Source organism: Argiope bruennichi, chromosome 7 (assembly GCF_947563725.1).
Source record: "Argiope bruennichi chromosome 7, qqArgBrue1.1, whole genome shotgun sequence".
Classification (NCBI taxonomy): domain Eukaryota; kingdom Metazoa; phylum Arthropoda; class Arachnida; order Araneae; family Araneidae; genus Argiope; species Argiope bruennichi.
In genome coordinates this window covers 118,274,744-118,295,782 of record NC_079157.1, presented here as the reverse complement: position 1 = coordinate 118,295,782, position 21,039 = coordinate 118,274,744, and the positions used below count along the sequence as shown (strand labels likewise).

At 31.6% G+C, this 21,039-nt stretch overlaps 3 protein-coding genes across 6 annotated transcripts in view; all 3 read right to left on the bottom strand.

The window, feature by feature from the left end:
• The window catches only part of LOC129975163 (uncharacterized), a 78,539-nt gene that overhangs the window by 5,119 nt on the left and 52,381 nt on the right, over positions 1-21,039 (bottom strand). The window lies entirely within an intron of this gene.
• On the bottom strand, positions 279-6,334 carry LOC129975164 (uncharacterized). Of its 3 annotated transcripts, none has more exons than XM_056088130.1 (3): positions 5,405-6,334; positions 5,242-5,329; positions 279-5,099 (listed from the first exon to the last, which is right to left on the bottom strand). In XM_056088130.1, the coding sequence occupies exon 3, from the start codon at positions 4,147-4,149 to the stop codon at positions 1,366-1,368; it is 2,784 nt and encodes a 927-aa protein (XP_055944105.1). In that variant the 5' UTR covers positions 4,150-5,099; positions 5,242-5,329; positions 5,405-6,334; the 3' UTR covers positions 279-1,365. The 3 variants fall into 3 exon arrangements, with proteins under 3 accessions (XP_055944105.1, XP_055944104.1, XP_055944106.1); XM_056088129.1 differs by having other exon boundaries at positions 5,242-5,310; XM_056088131.1 differs by lacking the exon at positions 5,242-5,329.
• LOC129975550 (uncharacterized protein F54H12.2-like) lies at positions 6,995-8,299 on the bottom strand. Its single transcript, XM_056088611.1, has one exon. The coding sequence runs from the start codon at positions 8,297-8,299 to the stop codon at positions 6,995-6,997; it is 1,305 nt and encodes a 434-aa protein (XP_055944586.1).

Sequence of the window (21,039 nt, the reverse complement as noted above, 5' to 3'; positions counted from 1 at the left end):
AGATGATGGCTCTCATATAAAAAGTACCTTTCACTAGATGATGGCTCTCATATAAAAAGTACCTTTCACTAGATGATGGCTCTCATATAAAAAGTACCTTTCACTAGATGATGGCTCTCATATAAAAAGTACCTTTCACTAGATGATGGCTCTCATATAAAAACTTTTTATATGAAAACCATCATCTCTATACTACTAAAAGAGCGAGCAATGTTTTCTGCAAGGTTATAAATTTTATTCCCACTCAAAAAAAAGAGGCACAGACTGATAATTGTTGAACGATTTTTATTGTATATATAAGAAAGAAATATATGTATAAAGAAAGGATATGAATACAAATTATTTTCATTTCATTCGAAAAAGCAGTGCAAACAATTAATACAATATTAAGTAAGACAAAACAACAACTTGAATCATATATATATGTACATGCAAAAATAGTATAAAAATTGATTACATTAAAAAATAAAATGTTCTTGGTATTTATTAATAATATCTCATGGAAGATCTTATATTGGTTCGCATTTGCGTTATAGACTGAGAAAACCATGAAAAAACTCAGTCCAACCAGTCGATCTGAGTAAACATTTGATTCACTTACAAAGCATGTGAATATAAGAAAGAAATGTATATAAAGAAAGGATATGAATACAAATTATTTTCATTTCATTCGAAAAACAGTGCAAACAATTAATACAATATTAACTAAGATAAAAACAACAACTTGAATCATATATATATGTACATGCAAAAATAGTATAAAAATTGATTACATTAAAAAATAAAATGTTCTTGGTATTTATTAATAATATCTCATGGAAGATCTTATATTGGTTCGCATTTGCGTTATAGACTGAGAAAACCATGAAAAAACTCAGTCCAACCAGTCGATCTGAGTAAACATTTGATTCACTTACAAAGCATGTGAATATAAGAAAGAAATGTATATAAAGAAAGGATATGAATACAAATTATTTTCATTTCATTCGAAAAACAGTGCAAACAATTAATACAATATTAACTAAGATAAAAACAACAACTTGAATCATATATATATGTACATGCAAAAATAGTATAAAAATTGATTACATTAAAAAATAAAATGTTCTTGGTATTTATTAATAATATCTCATGGAAGATCTTATATTGGTTCGCATTTGCGTTATAGACTGAGAAAACCATGAAAAAACTCAGTCCAACCAGTCGATCTGAGTAAACATTTGATTCACTTACAAAGCATGTGAAATAAAATTGAACTAAGAGACAATTTTCCCCTTAACAGAAGGTAGCTATTGAATGCTTAATAGTTTTTCAAAAAAATTTTTTTTTTGAAGAACATAAAAATAAACGAAAATTTTACTACCATTATTCTTCAAGCAAGGAATAGTGACCAAAGCATTTTCCGGTCACACCATCCTCATTCAAAAATATTTTATCGTAAAACGGAGATAAAGAAATTTTGTTTGATATGGTTGTAGAAAGAATATGTGATTTTGACTGTATAGAATATTGCTCGTGACGATGAATCGTTTCATTAAGTAAAGAGGTTTTAAAATGTTCATGTGTTATGTTTCTTAAACAACTCTGTTTTACACCTTTTGCCTTTTTCGTTTCAGTATTTTCACATTTGTAGCTGTACATTTTGCATCGTAAACCGATAAATTCTGAAATAGGTTTAGATTTCGTTTCGTCTTTTAAAAACCCTAACTTATTTTGGTTCTCCGAATTAAAAAATTCACTTGAAGATGGATAGTTGCTTAGATCCATGATATCAAAAAATTCATTTTTAAAATCTTTGTAAACATTATTTGTAAATATTTGCATGAATAGAGAATCAGTATCTGTGTATAAGAGTTTGCAATTTTCTTTATAATATTTTTTGAACTTAGAGTAATATAAAGTATACATGTGTAATTTAGCTAGCTCAAGCACGCAAAATCCTACATAAATTGGTTTGTCGAGAACTAGATTAATTTTTTTCATCTTAAAGACAGCGAAGTCTTCGTTTATGCTCTCAAAGTATTCAAGTAAAGGACTTGCTAAATGCTTTCTACATTCAGCGGGTGTAAGAGCAGTCTTTAAGTTAATTCTTTTTCTGACGTTTTGGCATGTTTTGCCGAAAAAAGCATTATTCATTTTTTTAAAGAAAGATTTTTCAAACTCGCTTTTGGCTTGTTGGCGTTTTTCATTATTAAAATTTATATAGCTTCGCAACCAGTCTGATTGTGAAAAAGCCAAGATCCGATAAATTTTTTTTAAAGACATCCCATGCTTTAAATAGTATTTTAAGTTCCTGTAGTGTAAAATGTAGCGTTTCTTTGGATAAAAATTTGGTGTTAACTTTTTACACTCGGTGAATGGAATATTTTTTTCAGACAATATTTTTTTTTGATAATCTGATAACATTTGTTTATTTATATTTAAGTGTTCTGCTGCTAAGGGAAAATCATGGAAATCATGAGCTGATTTATCATATAGTAAATCTACCTCTAATAAATATCCCGTTTCTGAGTATCGAGATACATTTGCTAAATCAAAAACAGCTATTTCTTCAGGTGAAAGCCAACGAAAATCCCCCACAGGTAGATATTCAGACATGCAATGTCCGTAAAGATTGTTAACATCTAAATTCACAATATAATTTGTAGGTTCATCGGGGTTATAACAAGAAAGATATGGATTATTTGCCTGGGCATATCTTTGACCGAGAAAGCAAATTCCACCTCTCATTTGAGTCTCAAGTAAGACATAGTCTTCTACATTCGATAACAATTTTAATTCCTGACCTGTGAATTTTAAACCAGAATGCCACGTTAAATCAGCAATAGTTAGGAAATGAGCAGGGTCCAAATGATAGTGCATCATGCTTGTTTGTCGAAACGATTGAAATACTTCAGCTAAAAGAATTGTATCTGTATTTTGATACAATTCAAGGTAATCTTGAAAATTTTTACAATGAAATTCTTGGTAAACCCTCAGTGCGTGTTTGTATTCTTTTTTTGTTATGTTCGAATTCGTCAAAATGTTAAAAAAGGCTTCGTGAGGTGGAAATGTCTTTTGTTTTAAAATATCTTTTGATGAAAAATAGCTATAAGGAAAAAATCCTTTTTGTTTGAGTAAGTTTCTATTTGTTTTATTTTGGAAAAAAGAATCAAAAATGTCAAACCGATGTTCAGAAATTTTCAAAATTTCTACAAGAGAAGATAAGGAAGAATCAAGAAATGCGTACGAATCAATAAATTTAATGTAATTATCGAGGGTGAAACTAGTAAATTTTTGACTATTCGTCGGAATTATATCAATCTGATGCGCGAATTCTGGAGACATATGTTTTAACAATAAGTGGGAATCGTACCCCTTAAGGTTGTGAATGACTACAGGAATGAAATTACTTCTTTTTAAATTTAAATTGCATGAATTGTGACAGAAACCTCTAAATATGCCTAAAACATGGCAATGATCTCTGACAATGCGATCACTCGGTTCAAATTTTAATTTGCATATGTAACATGTGCTAGGCTTTCCCGTTGGTATATTTTCCTCGATCATTGGTTTATTGCATGATAGTCTTTTAAATAAAGATTTTGCTAATTTTTTTATTGTTTTTAAAAATATTTGTACTGGATTTTCTCCGCAATAGAATTTGTGATATATTATTTCATTTTTTATATTAATTGCTATTAATGCGAAACTGATTGGTTCGTGATGCTCTAGGTTGGCTGAAAAACTCTGAGATGTATTTGGTAAAACAGTAGATATATTTTTCGTTATGCATTCAAAATCCGCATACAAAATAAAAGGATGGAACAACATTTTGTAAATGCTAGTAAATTTTACAGTGTTTATTTTAGGCGGTGATAGTTTTTGGGGGGCATTTTGGCAACACACTCGCTTATGATCTACAAGACTATTTCGCCTCTGAAATCCAATCAGGCATCGCGAGCAATAATGATGAATCCCTTTTTTGGAGTTTAATAAACGATTTAGATTTTTAATTAAGAAGTAATGCTCTTTATACAGAAGTAAATTTATTTCCGAACCCAACTTTTTATTACTGATATATATGGGGAAAACTTCTTTGTCATAAGTAAAAATATTTATCTTTAAGCTGTTGATACTTTCAAAATGCTTTATGTTAGAGAGTTTCATGGGGAAGGTTACATTTTTCAATTTTAAGTATTTTAGTTTATTTTGGTAACTGCTTGGAGCATTAGGATTTTTTTCAGGAGGAAAGAGATGAGCTAAGCAACTATATATGAAGCATTTGTGATCATCGCAACGTATATTTAGAAGAGTTCTTTTTTTTTTAAACAGTCAGGTAATTTTATATTACCGCAACCTCCCCGCGGTTCTCTGTACTGTCCGATATTAACATCTAAAAAGTTAATTTTATTAATAACCCAACCACTACCGTTTTGGATATATGTTTCAATGGAATTGAATATTTTCTGAAAACAGCTTTTAACTTTACTTTTTACTTGGTTATATGATATTATGCGTTCAGCAAATGAACAGAAGTAAGCGTTTTGCAGTAAATTGTCAGGATGAGTATCTTTAATAAATTCAATGCTTATGCATATTAAAAGACGGAAAGGTAGGTTTTGCTCTAATAAGAGTAAGAAAATGTTTTCTCGAATTTCGTTATATAAGTTGTAGGGATCAGAGTGTATCGGAGAGTGTCGGTAAGCTGAAATATAACCTCTAAAACTTGATTCTATTCTATTAAACGACATTCTAAGAAGATGAATATAGGGAAAATTGTCAAGTTAGTTCAATTTTTTTACAAAATTTTCATTTAACTCGTGAATGTCAATTTTTCTTTATATGTTCTGCAAACACATTTATAGCTTTTTTTAAAGCTCCCAATTGGTCAAGATTCATGTTGAATCTGTTCTTTGTTTCATCTCCAACATTCTTTTGGAAAGCAAGATAATAGGACTTTCTGTATTCCTTGATGCTGATGTTAATCCCTTTTCCTAGGTAAGCGCTTATTGGGGGTATGAGCTTTTTCTCTTCTGTCGGATCAGAAAAATTATACTCGAAATTCTTTGCTCTTTTGGTGGACTCCTCTTTTTTCTCATCGTTTGATTTTCTTTTAGCTATCAGAAAAGGGATAATATTTTGAAATTAAATCTAAAGATACAAAATGTAAAATGATTTTACATTTTACCGTCATGTTTTTTCTTTGGGAATTTAAAAATCTAAAGTCTAAATTGACTTATAAAATCAAATCTAATTTACCGCTTGTATGCTTTTCCTTGGAAGGAAGGGGAAATAACTGCTCGCCGTCTGAATCGCTATCAGTTAAGCCTATTAGGAAGTGTGAAAACTTAACGTTATTTTTAAAAAATTATGTTACACATGCTTAGCAATCTAAAAAGAATATGAAAATGCAATCACTTACTGACGCTCGCTTTGTGACTGTCCATGATAGCTGAGTAGTACTTAGATACACGCACTCTGAGGAAGACGGAGACAGAGATGAAGATGAAGTCTTCAACAAGATCGGTAGTATATGTACAAAGGCTGATGTAGCTTATATTTATACCCCTGTTTATGTAAGTGGCAATGGAATAATTGTTTATTATCTGTAGAATTTCCCAGGAACGCCTTGTTCTCCCTGAACTGGTGACCTTAAAGTAATTTTAAAATAACTTTATGTGCATTTTCCTACCTTAACCCACTTTCACCACCTTGAGAATAAAACAACGTAATTTTACGGTGATATAGGATATTACAAAAAACATACTGATGTAGCGAAGCAAAATAAGACAGACGCAATTATACAGTTAAATTATATTTTTATTCAGGGATTGTTAAAATATTACATCGAGTGGTACAATCAGTTTCTTCGTGTTGCTTATGCATGTAGAACATCGATTCATTGATGATGTTACATTAAATGACAGTTAGTGCTGCTTAGTATTACAATTTTATATAGAGTTTACAATGCTGAGCTATTCTCAGTATCTTAGCTGTATAGTTTAGTATTTACATTTATTTTCTTTGAAGTTGTCAACAATTCCATTGCAGATCTTTGAATCATGAGTAATTGATTCGCCGAAGTTCGCTTTGTATTACGTTTTACAATCAAATGTCTGTCGATAATTCATAGCAGAACCGTTATGGAGTTCTCTGACAATATCATTATTGTTGAGAACCTTGAAATAGGCAATCTTCAATCTGCAGTCTGAATCGACTGTATCCATTTGATAGGAGTTCGCAGCTTGAACACAGGATATCATATTTTCGTAAAGGGAATCGGTGAAGCAATGAATCATATAAGCTGATCCAGTACGCTTCAAGTACATAAAGCCATATCTCAGTTCGGAAGTCATCGTTTCTGCTGAATCAGTTGAAGCACAATGAGAATTCCACAGTTAGTGTATCTCTTTTATATGCTCTGTATGAAAAGTGACCTCCAAAAAAATATGTTAAATTTATAGAGAGAGCATATATAATTATATTCTGTTGAAACATGTCTAAAGACGTCTATTTCTGAAATCGCGAGCTTCACAAATTTGATTTGAATATGGAGAAAAGCAGCAATTTTGTAAACGAAATTTGCTAGCTACAAATTTTTTAATAAACTTCTCGTTATTTTCAATTTTATTAGAATCTAGAGGTGACAAAGTTTGCTTTCTCACAAAATTGTACAAGAAATGAAGGCAAAAATGACCACAAGTATACGACACTAAGCTTTGATATCTACATTTGTTCCAAGCAAATTTTGCAGCGTTATTTTCTATGAACTTTAAAATATATTTGTTATTCGGCACAGAAGCATAACTACAAAAATAGTAACATTTGTTATTCCGAAATGCTATTGCAACCCAATGACTTCCCGGTTTTGTTTTAGGATCTAAATTTACAATAAAACATGAATAACTATCTATTGTCTTAGGCAATTCATCTGAAGCGTATACGCCTCCAAATTTAGAACGTAGACGGAAGTCGCTGCATGCAAGTCTGCACAAAGTTGTGCTATCCATTTTCAAAAATCTGAAAAAATACTGCGACTTTTGTCGATTTCTATAGTATTTCGATACTCTGAAAAAACTATTAAATTTACAGTTTCAGATAATGCTTTGCTGAATTTTATATCAATAGTTAAATTACCATTGCGTGAAATACTTTCGTGCATTCCGTCCGCGTTGAGATCGGGCGTCAAATCTACAGCGAACAGCGTATACCCATCTTTATATTCAGTGTAACTTATATTAATGTCTTGATCTTTATGATATCTACCCAAATCAGTAAATAGACTCATATAACATCTGCTGTAACTGTTAGAATTATCAAATTTTGGTTGAAAGGGCTTTGACGGAATCATACGATTGCCATCTAATATACAAAGATATGATAAATCATAATGCTTGAAATTGAATGGATTTTTTGAAAAATCCCCATTAAATGCAGCATTAGATACCATACCCATTATAAGTCGTGTCGGTAATTGTCCAATGAACGCATTAGGGATAGTTATTGATTGCATTCCTGAAGAAAGTGCGAATGATTTCACTTCTGTTCTGCGAATAGGCATTTTTATAACTCCCTTGCTTAAAGCTAATTCATGGGCAATCACGACTGAGGGAGCGACTTTAATTTTCCTAACAAATAATGATGCGTGATATATAACTACTTTAAAATCTTGCGTGGCTGACATCAGAGCAAAAGAATCCTTATTTCTTTCTAATTTGATCCGAAGATTCACCGAATTTATAAGACATTTGCTCTGATTGCCTAGATCGAAATGTAATGGACCTATCATATCTATAAGTTTACTATCTTTGCAGATGTTATATCTAGTTTGGTAACCGGAATTTGCATTATCACCAACATTAGCTAGTTCTACTGATTCATGCTTAGAAGCAGCGTCTTTGTAGAAAAGACCCGATGTTAGCATTGATTCTTGAACAGCTCGAGGTGAAAGCAAAGCATCGAAAATACATCTATATGCGTAGTTAGCTTGCGAAGAAACCTGCTTGTCATTTAATGTAACTGAACATTCAGAAAATAGCGTATTAAGGAGATAATTGATAGGAGCCACTTGATCAGGCGTTCCAATTACTGCTCCATTTCTCTTTTTAATTTTCACTTGTAGATGCAGAAGTGTATGGGATAAGTCCAGATAATGTTCACCACTTCCGCTTACGTAAAATTCAATTGGCGTCTTTTCATTCAGAGATGCAACAGGAAAAATCTCAGTGAATGAGCTGTCTTCTGTTGATAATTGTACAGGATTCACGTTAAAAAGGTCTAATTCACTCTGCAAGCAAGCACACGCTCGGGAATCCATTATGAAAATATGTCTGCTTTCTTTAATTTCTTTCGGCTCCGCTTGACACGTTGCGAATGATTTTTCTTCTGTAATTTCTTTCTTTTTATACCCGAACCGCTCTGAATTTTATGAATAATGTCGTCTTTTATTTGTTTTGATGTTTCGCGAAATCGCGATCTTGCCGAGTCTTTAAGAGATGAACCTGAAGCAACATCTGACATTACTTTTGAACCTGCGCTTAGAAGGTGTTTTCCTAAATACTTTCCAGCTTTCAGTGCTATGGGAGAAATAAATCGAAATAAATTTGAAAACATTCCATATCCTCTTTGGTGGCCAACACCCTGAAAATATGGTCCACCGCCAGCCTGCACTTGCGAGCAGTAATAATCTTCACAAGCTTTTTGATCCAAATGCATTCTCTTTCACGATCGGATTTAAAATGATTCATCACAAAATAAGTAATAGTTTTATAGTGTTCTGCGACGGAAGGAGAGAACCAAGAGTGATTTCCCACTGGTAAAAATTATACCATCTCCAGAGCTACTTCTCAATTCGATTTCTATGCAATCGATATAATTTTTGCGCAAAGGAAAATACAGCGGTCTTTGATAATTTATTACTATTTGGTCTTCTTTTTTCGACATAACAGGAATAATACGGAGTAAAGGAGCAATTGTATCCCCTACAAAGTGCGATTCTATGATATCACTATAGACATAAATTTCGGTGATTCCTCCATCTAACTCCAATTGATAGTCAGATATATGAGTTCCGCCATTTAATGTGGATTCTTTGAAACCTAAAAGATCTCTTAATCCTTCTTGTAAAGTCAGAGTTGAATTTTCTGGTATATGAATTTTGATCTTATTGTTCGCTAAATGATTAAAAGCAAGGTGTTTAAAAGATCCAAACAACTGCTCTGAGTTTTTATAAAATCCGACTTGTAGTTCCATATCCTCTGTTTTTTTAATTTTCACAGGAATTGTTGGTTTATCCGTAATGCTCACGCGGAAGTATTCGTTCATAGGAGGCCTTTCAATTTTTTGCAAAACATGTAACGTTCTACCCGTTAAAACAATATCTTTCGTCATGCCCAACATTCGCATAAACAACGGGGCATATAATAACCTAAACTCGAGTTCAACATTCTTTTGAACCGTTATTTCTACTTTATCTTCTTTAAAGTCGAATATAAAATCCGCTGCACCTCCTATACCGGTCTGCATTAGATTATGATTTATATGCTGAAAGAGTTCGTGATGTATGTTGTTCATATCAGTATACTTATGATTAAACCTGGTGACGCGAATTATAAAATGCCTTTTCATATTTCGAGCGATAATTTTGAAAATATTGTCTTTGTTTGTCTTTGATGGTTTTCTGTACATAAAACTTTCCGATGTTTTTATAACTCTATCCTCTCTAGGTAAGTTTAACATAGTTAACAATCTTGGTGAATCAGCAGCTGTCAAGTGTAGTTCATAATTCGGAGCAATAAGTATATTCATATTCTTGTGATCCAATTCGAAAGAGACGAAATGTCCACATATTGCTTCAATACTTTGGTTAATGTTATCGATTATATCCTCATCAGAAGTTCCCTGTTCAATTTTTATTCTGATTGAGTATTCCAGAAAATCCTTTTCCACCAATTTTGTTTCCTCGTAAGTTATCGAATATTTATTATTATGATTTCCGATGTTGAACCAGGTTCGAGGAACGAATATTTCTGATAAACCAACTTCCCATTCACCAGTTAGTATTATTGGACGAGATAATTTCGTTCTGAATGATGCTTGCGTATTTTTTGGAAAGTAATCCATGCTAGAGTTGCTGGGAAGCGTAATGTAAAAATCGTTCACTTCATCCATGCTGCTTTTACCCACGAGTTGAACCGATTATCAAAGCCTTTCCACTTCACGTAATATTCTTTCTTCGTACCTTTGCCCTTTGTTTTAAGCACCTTTTCTATATGCCAATAATCCTCAGGGCGTTTCAATATTTTCTGGAGTTCTTCTGCGTAAAATCGTCCTTTTATAGCTTCTGATTTAAGGTCTTGAAGCTCGAATGTAGTTGGATAAGAGGGATATACTTTTGACACCATAAACACCTCATCGCTCCACCCTGGTAAATATCCTCGTCTGAACGATTTATTCGCTTTCGATATTCTTACTAAATCTCCCTTATTCAAAATCACTCGCGAGTTCTTCAATGTGTAACCATATAATTTTTTGAAGATATGTGGTTCAAAATCACGAGTGACTTTTGAAGGTGCCATGCCAATGCTACGATGTTCACTGTCATTATACGACTTTACTAGTGACTGTAGCACATCATCATATCTATAAGATTTTCTATATGTGAATACCCTGAACATTTTGTTTTTTAAAGTTCTGTTGAACCTCTCAATAACACTAGCTTTATGATCACCTTCAGCTGAATAGTGGTTAATGCTGTACCTCTTAAACAATGACTGAAGTTGCGTATTGTAAAATTCCTTGCCCTTATCGCTTTGAATGTGTTTAGGCTTAACCTGCTGTAACAATTTTTCAAAAGCATTTTTTACAGCCACAGAAGTTTTGCTTTTAAGAGGTATAACATAGGCATACTTCGAAAATACATCAATTACGGTGAGTAAATACTTAAACCCATTATTATGTTCTGCTAAATGCTGTAAATCCACAAGATCGCATTGCCATAAATCATTTATACCATATGAAAGCGTCGACATCCGAGAAAATTTATACCGAACTGGTTTATGTAACGAATAAGTATCTTGGGTCATTAACCAGCGTTTAGCTTTCTCATATGGAACTTTAGAGATTGCTGATAGTTTCTTTATTCCGCCAAATGATGCAGGATTTGCGAAATCGTAATATGCTGCTTCTAATATTCTTTCCATTTTCTTTTCGAGTTTTGCTTCTTCTTCTTTGCTTTTGAATCTGGAGATTTCAGATTAATTTCGTTTTGGATCTCGCCTGCGTCTGTGTCAAACCCGAAATTTTCTACTAGCTTCTGGTTGCCAATCCAACGTGTTGGTATTTTTATCTCTTTAATACCCCTCCAAAACACTGAAAAACCATGTGGTTCATAACCTTTCTTTACATTTCTCATTAAATATGAAAATAAGTCAATAACGTTTGTGTTTTTAACGATTTCGTTATCTTTCATCAATTCACCATATTCATTCCAAGCATAGCTGCGTGTATTCAATTTTTCAGCAATAGGCGAAATAAATTTTTGGAAGTTCGCAGGAACTGAAAGTATGATATCACGTAATATAGAATCTTCCACTGAGTTACTTTTAGGCGATTCTTGAACTTGTTCCTTAGAGTCTTCAATAGTTACACGTATCGGTGGTTTAGGCACATTTATAGCATGCTGATATTTTAAAAGCAGTTGGCTCAACAGTTTTGCTTTTGCATCATCCGAATAGTTTGACTCATGAAGAAGGTTTAATATTTGGTTTTCAATACCATGTACTCCGGTATCTGATGTTTTCGAAAAGTAAGTTGCTGCTAAATCTTCAGGAACGAGAGCCATTCTCCGAGACATTGCTGCGAATATTAAATTCAGCTTCCTATTGCTTTTCCGGCAAGGCCTACTAACGCAGATAGAACTGCGGGAAGAATGAGGGGTAGGAAGCCTCCCGTTTGGTTAATTAATTCTTTTCTCTTTTTTTCTAAAGATAATTTTTTATTAACAATTTTTCTTATGGCCGTTTTATATTTACGTAATTTCTTTACGCTCACCGATAAATTACCACCTAAGACGTTTACACAAATTTCGCATAAGCAATGTAACTGACTTTTGTTAGCAGTCCGTATTATTGCTCTTTTTTGTGCTGGAGATGCGCTGAGTAGTAGTTTCAGTAAGTGATAATGCTTCTTTATATTCTTCATTTTATCGGTAAATATATCCAATAAAATCCATTGGAATCAGGGAACACGCTCTCTCTGAGCCTAAATTTTTCATCCGTTCTCGGGTGTAGGTCCACCAACAAATAGTTAAAATTGCCTTGCGTGCTCTTTTTGTAAGCATCCATAAAATATGCTGCCTTATTTCCGTATACTTGTCTTGCGAAGCACTGGATTTGTCCCACGTCACGATTGTTTTTAAATAATATTACATATTGTGCATTCAGACTTATGTCTCGCATCACTTTATTTCGGGGAAATAGATTCTGCAAAATCAGAATCACACTGATTCTAGAATGGTGTGCTGTAATAGTGAACAATTCCGCATAATCTTGGCAAAGTTGATCCATCTGATCATCAAATACATATAGATTTCCGCTTTCGACTTTTTCTGGAAAACCTTGAACAAATTTCATTTCTTTTTCTTTAGCAAACCATGGCTGAAAAACTTTATAGCACCAGATAATATTTTTAAATTCAAAATCATATGCTTTATGTGCAATCATTTGTCGCACCAATGAGGTTTTACCCGACTGCGATGCTCCTACACATAGTAAACACGAAGGATGTTTCAGTTTGAACATTGTTCACATACTTTCTGAAATTCCTCCTCAGTCATTTGAATTCCTAAAAAGCTTGCTGATAAATATGTTGAATTTACGTTAAAAAAATATCGTATGTCATGAATATTTGCACCCTGTTTTAAACATTCATGATAAAATAATTTCCTTCCTATATGTATCGAACGAAAGCACGTTTTATTATTAATTTTAATTTCGTTGTCAGTCGTCTCAAGGTGGTTTGATATTATAAAAATTAATTCTGCTGTAGCTAGAATTATTAAAACAAGCAAGCTCAACTTTTTTCCATCCATTTCTCGTGTATGCTGACTGACTAAATGACGATTTCGATCGATAAATTTCTTTATATTCTTTTTTTCTTCAGATGTCCCCCATTATAAACAAATGCTTTTTTTTCACCTTGGAAAAAAAATGGAACGCGCATTTCCTCTTCTTCGCAAACTTGTACTTAACCTTTCCTCCCGACCTGAATACACCTGCTTTAACGGATCATTTTCTACCGTGATTTCAATGGTACCAAGGTTCGTATCTGCATACTCTCTTCTCAGCAAACTTCATTTGCAGCGTGCATCATTTCAGATCTGTAATTTATCTGAAGGTTCTTTTAGTTGTTGTGCCTCTTTTTTTTTAGTGGGAATAGAACTTATAACCTTGCAAAAACATTGCTCGCTCATTCTAATCGCCGCGGTTCAATCGAATGAGCCAGCAATGCTTCTCTCACTCATTGTTTTTCATGATTTTATTCTTGATCGTAACGTTTTTTCCCTTCTATCAATTTCCTTTCGGTGAAAAATGAACTTGTAAAGTTATAAAAACAATTCTAGATCAATTTAATCGCTTCGGTTTAAATATATGAGTGAACAATGTTCCTCCGTATACAGATAAAATTTTACTTATTTCTTATTATAATCTAGAGACATTTGTTGTAATTATAATGTTATTCTAAATTTTTAATTCTGAAATGAGATAAAAAAAATTCATTTAGTTGAATATTTCAACTATTTTGAAAGGCACTTTTTATATGAGAGCCATCATCTAGTGAAAGGTACTTTTTATATGAGAGCCATCATCTAGTGAAAGGTACTTTTTATATGAGAGCCATCATCTAGTGAAAGGTACTTTTTATATGAGAGCCATCATCTAGTGAAAGGTACTTTTTATATGAGAGCCATCATCTAGTGAAAGGTACTTTTTATATGAGAGCCATCATCTAGTGAAAGGTACTTTTTATATGAGAGCCATCATCTAGTGAAAGGTACTTTTTATATGAGAGCCATCATCCCTATACTACTAACAGTTAAAGTAAACAAAATATCATCACACGAATTTTAGATTGCTTCGTTGAATGCACTTTGCAAAGTTAACTGATGGCGCTGCAAAATATAATTAAATGTCTTGGAAAGTATTCGCTGTGCCAACAAAATAGTCAATTTAGTTAGGAGAAAGAAGCCAAGAAATAAGTTATAATTATCGAAATAACTGAAAGTTTAATCGAGCACAAAAATTGGCTTAACCGTCACCAAATGGGTAATCGCTGACTTTTTGACGAAAAGTGACGTTAATATCTTCCAAAACAATTATCTCACAAAAATTATCTTTGTATCATTTTAAGATTAAAAAAAAATTACAGAAATGAAACTGATTTCATTAAATAGGTACAGTTAATATCTCTTTAATTTTCACAATATTGTTTAGTTCAATTTGAAACGTTTTTAAATGTTACGTTGTTCAAACTCATGCTTCAAAACATTCAAACGCGTGCTTTTACCAGTCATTAACTCCGTAATAGAATTTTCACTTTCGCTTTTATTTCATAATATATACATTCTTTTAATTCATTACTTTTATATTCATTTCATATTCATATTCATTCATTTAATTACAGAATACATTATTTATTTATTTATTTTAAATAAATAAATTATTTATTTTAAAATGAGATGATAAACGAAGCCGCCAAAACCTGCACAGCCTAAAAACTAATTTGACGCTGCTTTTTACCTTCTTTTATTGTATATACGACTAACATTTAAAGCCTTTGAAAATTCATGCAAGGACTTTAGTGTAAAATAACGTATTCAATCAAAAAAGAAATATTCTTCCCCTTTTAAAAACTAACAACTCTGAACACGTTAACTGTGGAATATATTATTTATTTTGCTATTTTTATAACAGACTTCAAAGGGGTGAATAATATTCGTCATTCAAATTATTCATTATTTATTGAAACTGTTTTAACCCTTTGCAGCGCAGTGTTCCACTACATGGAACATTTAATTCCCGCCCGCTTCTAAAATCGCAAAATCCAACTATAAATGGAAAAAAAAATGTTCCATGTTAATATTAAAATGTTAAGGTATCCCCGAACACGGTAAAAAGGTCGTTATTTTTTTAAATTATAAAATTAAATTATTTATATTAAAAATTTATATTAAAAATTTTTGCTAAAAAAACCGGAAGTGGATATTTAAATTACCGGATGCATCGATTTAAAGGGCCAAAAACATGTTAAAAATTTATATAAACATAAATTTAGTTTTAAATACGGACCCCCCCCCCCCCCTCACACACACACGGGCAAACGCAAAATGCTAATGAGTTTCAACGATGTTTTGTGGAAATTTGTACCTAAAGATGTTTTTGTTGAGCTCCGAATCCTCAGATTAAGGGCATTTATGTCTGTAATACATTTTAATGGAGGTTTTATAGGATTACTGAATATCCTTTAGGTTGTTGGAGTGTATCCTAGTGCAAATTCAGTTAGAGCATTGGCTAAGTTCGACAAAGACAGAAAAATGAATCTAGACGGCATTCACTGTCAAATGCAAAAATTGCTAGAAAAAAAATGATTTAAAAAAGAAAATTATTAAAAGCTGAAGGTCTAATCTATAAATGTGGTGAATTTTAAGTATGTACGCACATAATTTATTATTAAAACATGTTACTGTATACTTTAAATACATTTTTCTCAAAATGGATTTTTACTTATTTTTTGCTCACTTCAAATCAAATAACTCAAAATATAATTATTATATTACTATGAAATTTGGTGAATTTTGTCTTTATACTATTTTCTAGGGAATGAACAAAAAGAATTTAGATTGAGTGAATATTTTTTTTTAATTTACAGCCTATTGTTTGAATAATAACGTCATAAATTTACTAAAAATTTCATAAATCTTCGATTGGATTTATTATTATAACCATACGCTCGTAGTTCATTCTCTAGAGTAAACTATGTATTTTATTTTGGTATAAGTTTTGTTCGGATGAGAGTAACAGTTTTGGATGCAGCCAGTTTGTAGTTTTTTAAGAATTTGCTTAAAATTATGCTAATACATAACAATTTTCAAAAATTATTAATGTTTATTTGAAATATTGACATTCTATTACTAATCCTTCATAGATTTAAACCCAGAAATATGGTTAACGTATGTTTACACCATATTTTTCTAAAAAAGTGTTCCGAACGTGTTCGGATTAACTTTTAACCTTCTTTTTTAATAATAGATAACAATTTAGATCAAGCTGATCCATAATTTTTAGCTATAGCACGTTATGTAAAAACCTATTTTTTTTTTCAAGGAATTTTATTAATTTTTTTTCTAGTAAAAAATAATTGTTAGAAAAATAATTGCAATCTTATTTTGTTGGTTGTATCTTAAACTATTTATTATGTATTTTTTAAAAAAAAATTTTATACAGAAAAAGTACGTATAATCATTGGATAAAATTAGGTGTTCCATTAGCTGGAACATTGCGCCGATAGTATTACTCGGCGGGACGCTATGCCGGGAAAAGAACACCTGTGCCTTCATTTCCTGTTCTCCCTTTTTCGTGGAAAATTAACTCAATTCAAGGAATAGTGTTTGGGAGGGTTAGAATTCTTGGAAATAAATGAAGGGTTCGACGTTTTGCGGGCTTTTTTTTTTTTTTTTTTTTCCTTATTATTATTTGTAGCCTTGCTCATCTTTGCTACTTAGTACTTAGAGCTGCACAGTTTCCGGTTCTTCATTTTGAGTTCGTTTATATAATAGTGTAACGTTCGCTTTATATAACAGTTTAAATATTTTTAATTATTATATTAAATGTTCTATTTTAAATATAATTGTAGCATTAATTAATTAATTGTATTGAAAATGGCACTGAGATCAACTAATTTTTTCCAAAACACGAAAAATGCTTCACAAATTGCTCTCCAATAGCTAATCTAAGCATGCGTCCTTGTGGTGCATATTGGATCATGCTAAATCTGCTATACAAGTATAAAGTCGTTTTATTTTAATTCAAATTCTAGAGATTTTTTTCTAATTTCCGCGCATTACTGCAATGCTTGCCTAGTCGCACTTTTCAGAGCTCTAGGTGATGGAACATCCCCAAAATCAAAACGATCTTCACGAAATTCACGATCTTCACGAACGATTCACGATCTTCACGAATGTATTCCTACAGACCTAAATAGGTTATCTACGTAGTTTTTTTTTTTTTTTTTTTAGTTTAAAATTTAAAAGGTAGTGCGCTGCAAAGTGTTAAAAGTTATTTTTTTAGCCACAATTGATATTATTTCTAATTATTAAAATAATTTGACCATTAATCCATTTATTATGGAATACTTATCAAAACAGTTTGAACACAGGGATACGGTGGGGGAAGTTGCTGACTTAGAACAGTCACCTAGACTGGACCGATTTCGTAAGCCAATTTTATTAAATATTTAGGCCATAAAATAGACAATTTAGATTGCAGCAATAAAATGTGGTTTATGAAATCATTTTTAGAGAGAGCGCAAGGCGAATGCAATTAAAGAAGAACAAGCGTTTACATTTTGATATCACCCCCAAATATGTTTTTAAGAAACTAATAGACCTTACGCAATTTTAAAATAACAAAATATGTTACTATATTTTGAAGACAACAAGATTAGGAATACTTTTCGATGCTGTTCAAATGTTGCTCAGATTAGATACCAGAAATATTAAACTAAACTGGAGTTCTTAAATTAATGGGAATATTTTCTTAAACCAGAGGAATAACTCAATTATAACTACTATTATTTCTAATACATTGGTAGTGAAATAAGAATAAGTTTCAAGGAAGGCTCCATGAAACATTGGAAGTGGAGAGAAAAACAGTAAAGGAACATTTAAGAAATCAAATATTAGTTCAAAAAGAACACAAACTGTATGAATTTGTATAATAAGTAAGGAAACAGAATATGAAAGAATGAGCAAAGCGTTATCTTAACCAGAATTTCTTAGTCAAACCAGACTTAACACCAAATTTCTTTATCTTGATTGTGCCATTTAAGGTCGAATAAAGATTTGCCCTTGGCAACTAAGGAACACTTAGGCAATGTACCCTTTTATATATAGCTACAGATTTTTCCTTCAACAATATTTGAAAATTTTTATCTATCTTAATTTAATTTCTTTATAAGCAGTTTCTATTATAATAAATTGAAATAACGATGAATAAAATTTTGGATCACTTCAAGAGAATCAGTTTCAGCAGGATTAGTTAAAGTTTCATTAGAAAATAATAACAACAGAACGGCAAGCATATTTACAAAACTATTTTAAAACAATCAAATTATTCTAATATAGAGGCTCATAATCTTTGGAACCTGCAAATGTTTCAAAGGTTAAAAGTAATTATGGATAAGTGAAAATAATATTTGTAATGGTAGATAGCACAAGACATACGAAGGATTGAGATTTTAGAAACCTTTTAAAGTTATTTATTTGAAAATTAAAAATTGTTTAAGACTAAAAGCTTATTCACAAAATAAGAAGGGGGAAAAAAAGGAAGAGTCATTGATTAATAATTGATTATCACTAGCTCTAACCATCCATCATGACTTGTTTCAAAAAGTCGAAACTAGTACTTTTGAACTATTCTACTCTGTAAAAAAGTGATAAATGACCTGTAAGAAGAGCACTTTTCTGAAGTTATTTGCTAAGGGTTATAAACAATTGTCCCTCCTTTCGTTTCATACCTATTTTGGTGAAATCAAAGCAGACAAACGCAGGCGCAAAAGCATGGATTCTCTAATCTGAAAATATACAGGACACCATTATGCATTACGCTGATGCTATTATATGTTCTCAGCTAATTCCTACCCCCTCCCTCTTCTTTTATTGTTGTTCAATTAATCTTTAATCTTAATCTTTCATTTTCATCTTAATTATTTAATTTTAAATAATGGCATTTATCGAAAGATAGGTATTATTCCAAAAATGTGTTTTTCGGAGGTTCGAAATGTGAAGATTCGTCGAAATCTCGAATCCAACTTTTTGAACAATACTTTTTCGTTCTGAACTTCGCATACGAGAATGTATACGAAGTTCAGAACGAGAACGAAATATAGAAAATACGAAATCTCAACAAACACAAAGAATTAAATCAGATATAGGATTTTAAGAGAAAAATGGCATATCTATAACAAATTTGTGTGTGTGTGCGTGCGCGTGTGCGTGTGTGAAACAGTAACTCAAAAATACAAGTGGAAAGATTAATTTTAATACGTAACCTTTTACACCAAAATTTGAGAATAGGTTTAAATGTTAGACACAATTAGTCAACCATAAAGTTTAAAATGCATTCGATTGTCCTCACTAAATAATGGAACAGATGTCTTTTCCCCGTATTGTTGAAGAACAGAAAAAATTGCAGAAAGAAAACTTCGGCAGGCTGAATCCAAGAAATAGAACAAAATTTTCCCATTACTAATCCAAGTTAATTATGGATGCCAAAAAGCTAAAACCTTTCTTTTAGTTTGAAATAATTTTAACTCTCTCTATATTTTTTGAATAACTGAATTCCTCGAATTTAATTAAATTAACTCATTAAAGCAGAGCGTTCTATTTATAGTTCAAAAGCAATAACATGTAATAAAGCATTTAATTTATTCTATTTTTCTTTGTCTAACAAGGAGAGGGCGCGAGGTTGAAAATTCAGTTCGGGATGGGATTTACTACAATGGTAGCATACGTTTAGAATGTTCATTAAGCGCAATAGCCAGACAATTTCGGAAAAATGGCCCTCAAACTTTCTGCCTCACTTATATATAGGGCTTGCAATATCGGTATACCGAGATACCGAATACCAGGATTTTGAGCCATTTGTACAATTTTGTAATACCGGTATTCACAAGTTTAAATACCGTTTTTTCGGTATTTACTAAAAATTTCTAAAATTGGCTCCACTATATGTTCAGGGATATAGCAAACCAACATATACCAACATAGCAAAGTAGTATACTTTTTTGTTTTTATGTCTCCCTAACGGACGAAATTAATTAGCTAATTAACGGCTTAATTAATTGCTTAAATCTAAATTAGCGCAACATGGATTATCCCTGAAAGAAGATATTTTATCCATAACAACTGATGGAGCGACAATTATGAAAAAAGTTGAAAAGTTGATTGGTGCAAATCAGCAATTGTGCTATGCTCATGGAATTCACTTAGGAGTAATAGATGTATTGTACCAAAAAAATAAAGAACTCAACAATCCAAATACTGTGGATATAGAAATCAACTTTCCAACTGTGGATTCCAACTTTGAAGAGAATAAGAGTGTGAGTGATATTGACAATGAAGATAATGACAATGTAATTGTTGAAGAAGATATTGCTAGTGAGGATGAAATATTTACCCATCAAGAATTGCTTCCTACAATTTATAAAGTTCAAAAAATTGTTAAGATAATTAAAAGTGCAACTACAAAAAATTCCACATTACAAAAACATATACTAACTGAAAATAAAACAGAATATATATTAATATTAGATTCTAAAACACATTGGAACAGTTTACTCCTAATGATGGGACGATTTTTTAAGCTGGGAAATCCAATCCAAAAAGCAATAATCGACTTAAACCTGTAAGTTAATTTTTCAGATAGTGAATTCGACTTAATATCCCGAACTGTATCAGCTCTACTTCAAATAAAACTAGCTGTTGAGGCATTATGTCGGAGAGATTCTAATTTATTAACAGCTAATGCAACAATAAATTTCATGTTGCAGTCACTGAAAGAACAGCACACATCACTATCTGAAGAATTAATTATATATTACATTGAAAAATCGCACATAAGAAAAGCATACCGAATTAAAAAATGACTTACGGTATTTACATAATTATAATGATTTTAAAAATAAAAAAAACAATTAATTAAAAGAGACTAACCAATTCAAATCTAATCAAGTTTAGAGTAAATTTTCTTAACATTTTTTACCCACAAACCTATCCACATT

Excerpts from the sequence above, each read along its gene's own strand:
- LOC129975164 (XM_056088130.1), bottom strand. The coding sequence starts at position 4,149 with ATGAAACTCTCTAACATAAAGCATTTTGAAAGTATCAACAGCTTAAAG.
- LOC129975550 (XM_056088611.1), bottom strand. The coding sequence starts at position 8,299 with ATGGATTCCCGAGCGTGTGCTTGCTTGCAGAGTGAATTAGACCTTTTT.